This window comes from Triturus cristatus, chromosome 3_1 (genome assembly GCF_964204655.1).
Source record: "Triturus cristatus chromosome 3_1, aTriCri1.1, whole genome shotgun sequence".
Classification (NCBI taxonomy): domain Eukaryota; kingdom Metazoa; phylum Chordata; class Amphibia; order Caudata; family Salamandridae; genus Triturus; species Triturus cristatus.
The window spans coordinates 1,065,379,436-1,065,390,324 of record NC_140583.1 but is presented as its reverse complement, the minus strand read 5'-3'; the positions used below and the strand labels follow the sequence as shown (position 1 = coordinate 1,065,390,324).

The 10,889-nt window shown below is 45.4% G+C and overlaps 1 protein-coding gene across 1 annotated transcript in view; it reads right to left on the bottom strand.

Annotated features, from left to right (window-relative positions):
• Positions 1-1,436: 1,436 nt before the first annotated feature.
• The window catches only part of LOC146861540 (uncharacterized), a 102,837-nt gene continuing 93,384 nt past the window's right edge, over positions 1,437-10,889 (bottom strand). Inside the window, exon 4 of the mRNA XM_085646250.1 lies at positions 1,437-1,653. Coding sequence (XP_085502376.1) covers positions 1,437-1,653 — 217 coding nt within the window. The remainder of the gene's footprint in view (positions 1,654-10,889) is intronic.

Genomic DNA, 10,889 nt, shown 5'->3' with positions numbered 1-10,889 from the left:
AACACCTATTGACCAGACGCTGAAATGAACAAATATACAAAATACATTTATATGTTTTCATACAACGCTTCTATGGCGATCATATGCTCAATACCGATACAAAGATGATGCAAGCAGGTGCAGAGATAGAACGTGAGATGTTACACATATTGAACCTTCAAAAGGACACAGAAATGTAAACTTTCAGACCTGAGCACGCGACTTGAGAATTTCTTGCTTACAAAGTTAGACATTTGATTGAGAATGCATGTCAGAAACAGAACAGTCTGTGCAAAGAAAACGAAAAAAAAAACAATCACTTGGGAAAGCGCATAAAAGCCTAGCATGGTTCAACACAAAAATAGCCAGCAAGCTTTGAAAATAAGCAAGGCAATTGCCTATTCAACGGAGCAGAACTTTCCCCTTGATCAATTGGAGCATGTAATGCTAAAATCCATACATTCTGGTGCTACATTTATACACTTTTTCTTAATGCAAGCAATAGTAAGCGAGAACACAATGCAACTGAAACATACAGATAGGCACTGATGAGTAGGTGCCAGGCTCTTCTCATGGGAAGAATGTGAAAAGACCTTGCAAGACAGATAAATGTATCACCAACAAGAACTGACTCTACTCCTTTCTGAAATCCTTTCTTTCATGTGCCAACTTCAGAATAAGGCCACACGTACTAGGATGGTTCAGCTAAGATGTTCATTGTACAACATGGAATAACAAAACAAGAACTCAGTTAAAATGCCTGTAAGTGTGCCACATTGCTAATGCTTTATTGGGCTAGAAGCAGGGGCAAAGAGATGAGCAATAGATTAATAATAGGTAACTGCACATGTTAACGCATTACCATTTCCAAAGTATGGACGTGAGCATTTAGGCATATATGTAAGTAAATTTACTTTTTCATCTGGTACCTTAGTTAAGAATGGCAAGAAAATGGCAATGGCTTCTATAGTGAGGGCCAGTGGAATTATGTGATTGTGCGGCCGTGGCTTTATTTCGCAAAATTATATATGTGCCGCATTTACCACATAATCTACCATCAACTGGATAATCTGCAGATTTTACCCCCAAAAAATTCTCTTACACTCATACAGTTCAAGAGTTACAAAAAGCACAGCAACGCGTGTTGCTGCTCATGGAAGGCCCTTTGACGAGCTTGACTAGCGGTCACTTTTGCCTTGCCCCATAATTTACTCATTCCTGCTGGAAAATGTGCCTCTCCCCTGCCGCATAATTCTAGGGGCCCTAGCCATAGGTACATTAAGACAAATCATAACATTTCACATGCTTAACCTTGTTCTAAGATGAATTCAAGAAACTGAGGAGACTATATAGCTCTGTGTCGTCTGATTAGTACTATAAGCAACAGTTCAGGATCTTACAAACGAAAATAAGCTTCTATGAAGTATATAAGCTTCTCTTGGAAGGTTCTAGAGCTGTCATCTCAAGCGTTCCACAGTGTTTCCACTGATTGAAATTATGTAGTTCGCATTGGCTTCTTGATTGATGAATACAGCTATGTCCATAATGATGAACTCAAAACATGTTTTATATTCTTTCGCATCAAGATAAGGATCTCCATTGTTGGGTGAAGCATAGGTATTAACATCACCTAAGAGCTCATTAACTTTACGTCCCACAGACTCGCGAAAGGGCCTGAAGTAATAACCTTATCCAATGAAATGAGCAAAACATGTGGGATTTTTACCACTTAATTTGCCTCCACTATTTAATATAGAACACCATTCCCAAAAATGCCATTGGATAAAGGATAACCAGGATAGCTCCTTAGTGCACTATGCGAAGATGAATGTGGCTGCACCTCTTGTAACACAGGAAATAATTAAAATGATTCTGGAAGGTAGCACCCATGCGCCAACCTCAGGACAATTATCAGCATTGTAATTCACAAAGGAATGATAAACTGGCAAAACAATCCGAATATAGGACCATGGTAGGTGAATGCACCTACAAGTTCCCCAGCTACATGTGATTATCTGTGATGAACCATACACTGATTTCGTGTGTTAGTGTTTCTGGGAGAGATGAAAGAAAGCCAGCCTGGTTTCTTCAGCATCAGGATCATCCTGTGACAATGCAGCCTCATGCGATGTGACAACACCTTTTACTGGTGCAGATGTTTGTCATGTGCAGATGCAATTGATGTTAAAGCACGTTCAGTGGTTGAAGTCACTGCTTTATTCAAATCAGGATTTGATGTGGGTATAGCTGAAGATTCAGCACTCCCTTCAATTGGAGTGACTATCTTAACTTAGCTGATCTCTTCACAGGATAAATGCAGAATAAGGAGAGGACATATTGGACTAATCTGGAGACACCTTGTGTTAGACTTGACAACCCCCAACTTTTTGCAACTCCTTCCTCTTTTCTGACCTCGTTTTTTTGCTGGCTTTAGGACTCTGTGCACTTTACAACCGCTAACCAGTGCTAAAGTGCTTGTGCTCGCACCTCTAAACATAGTAATATTGTCTCATCCCTAATTGGCAGATTTAATTTACTTATAAGTCCCTAGTAATGTGTATTACATGTGCCCAGTGGAGGGTATATACATTAAAAGCTACTAGTGGGTCTGCAGCACACTTTTCGCCACCCCCTTAAGTAGCCCTCTAACTATGTCTCAGACCTGTCATAACAGAGTCTGTATGTGCAGTTACACTGCCATTTCGACCTGGCAAAATAAACTCTTGCCAGGCCTACACCTTCCCTTTTAATACATATGTCACCCTGAGGTAGGTCCTAGGTAATCCAGAGGGCCGGGTGCAATGTATTTAAAAGTCAGGACATGTACTTTTAAGTCTTATATGCCCTGGTAGTGAAAAACTCCCAAATTCGTTTTTCACTATGGAAAAGACTATCTCTCCTAAAGGATAACATTGGGATTACCGTATTATCTCTTTTAAGTGTAATTCCCAATTGTGAAGAGATAGACTTTTCAAGTTTGGTGTCTCTGGACTCACAATTTAAAATCGTAATTAATGGTAAAGTTGGATTTTAAGTTGCAAGTCTGAAAATGGAACTTTTAGAAAGTTGACATTTTCTTACTTTAGCAGCCATTCTGTGCCTGCTGTCTGTCTCTGAATACATGGTTGGGGTATGTGACTGTGCAGTCCCTCTAGAGAGCCACACACAAAGGGAGCTTAGGTGTGACTGATGGGCCATCTGCATCCTGATGGGCCATCCAGGTCAAGATGGGAGGGAGGAGCTGTACACAGCCTCTTACTTACACCTGATAAGCTGTGCCCTGTCCTCACACAAAGGGTTGTATACCCCTTGTAGTAAGTCTGGAGACAGGGCAGGATGAGAGAACCGCTGTGCAGTTCAAAGACATTTCTTTGAATTCTCTCCCACTTCAAAGGCACAACTGGGTATAAGTACTGGACCTCTGGCACCACAACTTCAGTACACTTCTGGACCTCTGAAGACTCTGCCAGGAAGAAGAACAGCTGTGCTGCTGAAGGGCTGCCACTCTGCTAGACTGCTGCTTTGCTGGACTTCTACCTTGCTGTGCCACTCTCCTGCTTGTGTTCCCCTACCTGGATTAGATGGACTGGACCTGCATCACTTAAGCTCCATTTTACAGTTCATTTGTTAAAAATTCATATCTCATGTTCTACTTATTGGATTTGTGTTGTTTTGTTCTTGTTCGGTTTAAGTTCTATTTTTCTAAACTGGTGTGGATTTATAGTTTGAGGTGTTTTCACTGTTTTACTGTTTGAAGTGTTGTGCAAACACTTTACACATTCTCTTAAATTAAGCCTGACTGCTCTGTGCTAAGCTACCAAAGGGTGAGCGCAGGTTAATTTAGGCTGTGTTAGTGATTTACCCTGGCTATGATTGTGGTTCCTGCTTGGACAGCGTGCATACCTCTTCCAACCAAAAACCCAATTTCGAACTTCTTGTTAGTGGTGGTGGAGTGCTCAACAGAATTTGCCACATAATTCTTTTTAATTTGCTTAATTGTCACTTTCTATTTTTTATAGCATCAGGTAATGGTGTCAGGATTATGGTCCTAGTGGCTTCTACCACACAAACTGGAACAAGTGGTTGGTATGATGGTCAAAAGGGTGCTTTTGCAGGAATCCTGTCTTGGACTGATTCTCTCAGTTTTGGGAGCCACCCGGCAGCAGCTTTACCTTCTGAGGCAGAATCAGGAATATTCCTCTCATTTGCAATATGTCTCTCAAGTCTTGACACATGAATCAGATGAATCACATTGTGACAATACCTTTCTAGCAAGCAATAATTCAGGTACAAACATGGGTACCCTAAATTAAAGTTTGAACAGTGTGCTACATTCTAATACACCTCTCAGTAAACTTTGTGGTTGCCGAGCTATATATAGTATATATAGGTTGTTGTACCATAACAATACTTTGTCCAATCCCCTTGGAGTCAAGGATTCTTTAAGCATGTCATTGTCTCTCTCAATGATTCGGTTTGACTTCAGATAGAACAAATTTAAGAAGACCAGGTGAGGGCATGCCCAGCTGAGAATGGAGCCGGTCACATAAGCCTGAAGCTCCACCCTCGGGCCTGATGGATACATTTGTCCTGTAGTCCACGGACCATGACCATGGCAGTAACCAGTGAGGGGACTCTCCAGGGCCCCTAAGAGGAAACGCTTGCGGGTTGGAGTGGCCTGCCGTGATATCAAGTCTGAGTCATTACTCGGGTGCCCGGGCCTTTACGGTGGCCGAGATGGTGATGCCTGCTGCAGTTGGATTAAGGCTGGCAGCCACAGCAGTATTACGTGGCTGACGGTGGAGCCACTGGGGGCACAGACTTGCTGCGACTCTGACCGGCGGAGGGGACCTGTAGACTACTGCCTGAAGATCCTGAAAGGAGGGGGTGCAGAATGTTGGACGGCGCGACTGCCCCGAGGTAAAGGCAGAGCTTGTCCGGCTACTGAAGGTGAGCTGGGTGGTGCTTGTGGCTGCAGCGGGGCTGCAGCGGGGCCATGGTTGTCCACCTGGTGCCTGGCCTGTTCTGCTGCTCGGGTCCTTCCAGCCTGCGGGGGCTGAGTGGTTGGGTTCTCTGGGGTCAGCTGTTGAGGTGACCAGGGTCCGGGGTGGGGGGGCAGCAGATCCCATAGAGAACGGCCCATAAGACATGGATGCCCCATGCACAATCAGGGTGTGACAGTGATGCTGGCATGGTGAGGGACTTTAAGGAAGGGACACGGATATTCCTGGAGTTGACCAAGGAGGGATATATTGGTTGCTAGGCCCCACACAGCGATGGTGTCACAAAAGACAAAAAAAATGTGAGCCTACATTTGATTCCCCTCGGCTCAGAGACACCGCATGGCCCTGGTTGGACAGAGGTTCACCAAGGGTTGGTGGCCCATACAGCAATGCCTATAGAGGCCATACGAGACATTAAAACAGCGCTGCAAAGTAAAATTGACGTGAAGGCCCTTGACTTGATGACCAGAGGGCTTAGCATGAAAAACTGGTGGATCAAATAGATAAGATTGAGTCCTTGCTAGCCCAGATGCAATACACAATAGTAGAGACTGATACTAAGCTGTGCGTAATGCAAAAAAACATTGCCGAGCTCCTGATGTATGTAGAGGATGCTGAGGGTAGGTCACAGAGCATCAATGTGCAGCTGGTGGGGCTCCCAGAACACTCCGAGGGCCATGGCATGGAGCTGTCTCTGGAGGACTGGCTATTGTCTATAGTGTTGGCGGTAAGGCATCCAACATGTTCACAGTCAAAAGGGCCCACAGCGTGCCAGGTAAACTGTCAATACCAGGGGCACCGCCCGATGGGTGGTGGCCAGACTCTTGAATTGCAGAAACAGAGACAACATCCTATTCGTGGCCTGCACATACGGCCCATGCAAACTTGAACAGAGCACTGTGAGTACATACCCTAGTTACACCAACGCAGTGCAATGCCACAGAGAAGCCTTCATTGCTACGAAATGCCACCTGAGAACACTGAACCTGAAATACACACTGTTCTTTCCAGCAAAGTCGCGAATCATTGACCAAGATGAATCCCATTTCTTTGCATCAGCTGCGAGGCCTGGGACTGTGGGCAGAGAGAGATGGGCCAAGGAAAAGGTAAAGGCAGGGATCGACTGTTGAGTGCTGCCCAGGTAGAGACGGAGAGGGCCAAAGTAGTTGCAGATATACAGCACCAAAAGTCCCTCAACTCTGGAAATCAGTGATTAGCCCTGGCGAAAGACTGAGGACACACTGAGAGAATCCAAAGACTCTAATGGGAACCTAAATGAAACAGCACTCCCGGTGGTCACCCCAATGATCGCAGACACTTTGGGCTGAAGGGCTGACAGCCTGGGGCAGCCTTGCTGCAAGAAACCATGGGTCATACCCAGCATCAAAAGTGGTAAGTTTTCTGCTATTGATGCTAACTGCTGTTACATAGGGCCACACTCCCCTCTGTACCTTGGTGAACTTCTGTGTACGACATTGAATTTTGATAATAAGATGCACAGGTTCAAGATGCAAGATGACAGATTCCTCGGGCATTGGGTGATATGTAGTTTTATATCAGCAGCACAAGGTAGAGGGGTGGGGATCAAAGGGTGGGATGTTGGTTGAGGCATGCAGGTGCAAGAAACAAATCCAGTTGGACCGTGAGAAGCGACTGAAGCCCACAAAAACTATTGAATGGTGGAACACTCACCCTACCAGGTACCACTTGGTTTAACCCTGAAAATACTCTCCTGGAACTTGAATGGCAGGATCCAGATATTTCCCTTTACAAGAATCTCAGTAATTGGTAACTGCTACATTTCCTGAACCACAGCAGGTACAAACTGTCGGCCCATGCAGGGTTCTCTAGGGGATCCAGGAGAGTGTGAATCCTAGCCCGTAAATTCCTCTCATTGCAGGTCACTCGGTCGTGGGTGGATGACCTGGGTTGTCACATAGCAGTGAATGGGCGGTGGAACGGAGAAGATCTGGTGTTTGTGTTGTATTATTTCCCTATGGGTCTGCAGTTGGTGAGGCTGGTCAAACTAGGGGGTTGGATAACGGAACTGCCAAAGGTCTTGCTCCTCATTAGAGGAGACCTTAATCTAACTGTACATGGGGAGATAGACAGGGTGCCTCAGGGAAGATGCCCCAGGCAAACTTATGTCTATCCCAGTTTCTGGAAGTGATGGATATGGCTGATCAGTGGCGCGAGGAACATTTGGGGCTATGCCAATACTGATTTGCAGCTAACACAATGCGCTCTGTGTCTGCACTGGTCCACCCACTGATACAATGTCACCACGCGTATCAATTTCCACAAACCACATTTTTGCAACGAGGCATATCAGACCACTCACCCATAATCTCACACATAGAGATGGGCATCCCAGGAGCCAGGGTTGAGGGGAGAATGAAAGCTTGATCCCTGTGAATTGACTGACTGGAATACAAGGGTGATGATTACTCAAACCACGGTCAATTGCTTACATGAAAACCGGAGTACAGTAGTCTCGGAGGTGGTTCTCAGGGAAGCCTACAAGATAGCTATAAGGGTTCAACTTATTGTGCTGGTGACAGGAAAGAAGAAGAGAGAAAGGAACAGACCGGAGATAGTCTAAATTGTTGCAGTGGGAAGTAGACTATGTGGCTTTCCATCCCTACAGATGGCTCAAGGAATCGAGGGACTTAAGGTGGACTTGATGGTGCACGTCCAGCAAGAAGTGAGGGCCCAATTTCGTGCACAGCAGGGAAATCTCTATGAGGCAAGCAATAAGGTAGGGAAACTCCTGGCCAGGCTTTCGAAAAAAGAGGAGGGGAAGCGATGGATGCAGGCAGTCAAGACTGAGTCCGGAGACAGTCAAAACCCTGGCTGCGGTGGCACAGGCCCTTGCACCCTACTTGGAGGTGCTGTACAGGGCACGGACAGGAAGACAGGTGAGGGACCCAGTAAGGATCTCCAGAACACGTGGGTGGATAGCAGGGCATGGTTGGAACCAGACATTACAGAGACTGACATTTCTGAGGCGCAGTCTCAAATTAAAGCGTGAAAATCCAGCTGCCCGAATGGCCTGCCATTGGAATTCTTCAGATGCTTTGGGTCTTATTGAGTGGGCCCAATGCGGCATATGTTTCTCAGGGCAAGAATGGATGGTACCCTACCATGCGAGTTGAGACGGGTGATGATTGTTCTGGAAGTAAAGTAATGGAAGCCATTCGAGGACTGTGCCTCCCATAGGCCAATATTGTTGCCGAACTTGGAGGCCAAGCTTCTGGCAAAAGGCTTGGCAACTGTTTGATGCAGGTGGCTGATTCACTAGTAGACCCTGACCAGTCGGGTTTTAGGCTCTACAGGGTGACAAGGCACAACCTGTGGTGACTTGCCGGGTGCTTAGTGCACAGGGATCACAGGGATGAACCAGTCATTTTGTTAGCCTTAGATGCTGAAAACGCGAGTGATTCTCTGGAATGGCCATACATGATGGTGATTCTGCATAAGATGGGAATTGACCCGTGGTATTTGTCCTGGGTGAGGCTACTATATACCGATCTAATAGCCAGGGCAGAGGTCAATGGGGCATTCTCAGCGGAGTTAGGATTGGGTAGAGGCATACAGCAGTGACGATTGAGCCACTGACCATGTGGAAACAAAAGGATGTCCTTGGTGGTCTGAGATGGGACCCGGAGTGAGAAGATGTTATCTCCCTATATGCGAATTAAATACAGCTCTTTCTGGCTGACCCGGAACGCTCCATGCTGAGATTCCTGAAGATACTGCAGGTGTCTGCATCCCATTCTGTGATCTGTATCAACTGTCACAAGTTAGTGGCATATCCTTTCTCCCATGATGACCCGGAGAGGGGTTAGAGCTATCCTCCGAGATGGGAACCCTCTGGATTCACTTATCTGGGTATCTTTGTGACCATGAATTGGGAGGTATTTCTTAGTGAAAACTTCACTAGAATCACAGAGAAATACAAGGAAGATGCTGGACGCTGGCGGGGACTCCCACTATATCTGCTGGGAAGGCCAGCCCTATATCAAATGATTTACCTAACGAAATTCTTATAGGTATTCCAGAACACACTGTTTGAGGTTCTAGATGGGTTTTTCTGGTCGGTGGATGAGTTGACAAGAACCTTTCTGTGGAATGTAGGAATGCCACGAATAGCCCTGGAAACATTGATGGGATAGAGCCTGGAGGGTCGAATCGCCCTTCCCAACCTGTGGTTGTACTATTCGGCAACTCAGCTGCAGCTGATCCATGACTGGGCTTCCTCCTCGCAACAGGAACCTTCATTGAGAGTAGATAGATCGGTCCTGCACCCGGAGGGGTACATCCGACGCCTTTATGAGGCGAAGGGGCAGATTCTGCTGCACATACCGACTGCCATATTGATGAAAATATGGAAGTGGGAGACAGACACCCTGGGTTGGATGAAAAAGTGACGATGGAGACTCCAGTGTGGGAATCCGACATGCTGAAAGAACAAAATAACTGAGGGGCATAAAAAGTGGGACCTACTTGGTATATCAAAGGTAGGGGATGTCTAGTGAGACAAAAGGATAATACAGTTCTCCAAACTACTAAAGCAGTATGAGTTGAAGGGAAGTCAATATCTGCGGTACTTGCGGCTAACACACATTCTGAGGAATAAAACGAGTTGCTGAATGAGGTACCAGACGAGACACCGCTGGAAAACAGAGTGCTGAGGGCCTCTCTGACCAGCCATGTGGTGTCCCAATTATATTACATACATGTTGCTACAGAATAGTCTCCCACCTTTGCATTATCACCGCTTTAGCTGCACTTTTTGCCGCTACAGCGGCGATATTCTTATCGCCCTATTAAGAAGGTGGCGCTAACATGCTTTAGCGCATGTTAGCAGCCAATTTCGTAACACATCTCATGACAGCGATAAACATCGCTAATGAGATGCAAAGTAGGCGCTCCCTTCTAAGTCAACATGTAAAATGATCGCAAAACCAACATCGCTGTATCAACAATGCTGCCCCTGGGCAGCGAGCGATAACAAAACGCACGCTAAGCCCCCATTATCGCATGATTCCAATGGCAGAAAAAAACCTGACTTACCATTTATGCCTATGGGAGGTGGATTGTAAGGCTGAGTCCACACTCCCCTATTACCAAGCTTGGCATTAGCGCTGTGAAATCATCGCAGGATTTCACACGCTAATGCTCATTATCGCAGGATTTCACATCGCCTGTCAGCTAAGCGTTGCTAATACGCCGCTGACACGGTGATGGAATCCAGCACTAGCCGGTGATAATTTAAATCGCGCTAAGCGCGTTTAGCGATAATTATCGCTTGTCCTTAGTAATATGCCCCTAAGGGAACAAGCATTTGCAACGCAATAGGTCTCGCAATTGTGTGATTTTGAGCTATTGGCATTGTAAATGGCAAAGTGCAGCCTCTGGGCTGCTCCCTTTCTAATTGTTCCTAGTTTGTTCCTTCTGTTCCTGCTATTATTTCCTTATGCTTATTCTTTTTGTTTGTCATTGCTCTATTAATTACGCAAAAGCAAATTACACTAATTTTCCTCACACCTTAATTTCCCTCACTCCATGGTTTTAAAAAAAAACGAAATCTTATACATTTTTAGAATATCACTCATTAATTTCATATCATACCAAGGAAGCTATCATTTTTAGCATCTAGGACTTGAACCACAGTTATTTTATACTAAAAAAGCCTTGTGATCCGGTCTTTTTTGGTTTCGAGCTAGGTTCGTGCTACACAAATATTGTAACATACATTTATAAAGAAAGCAAAAAATTCAAATATGTTTTCACAGTCCGGCAAAAAATAAAATGTGCAGCAGTGCATTTGTGCATTTCAGATACCTCAACATTTCTCTTTTTGACTCTAAGGGTGTTTGACATGCTCACAGTATAATCCATGAA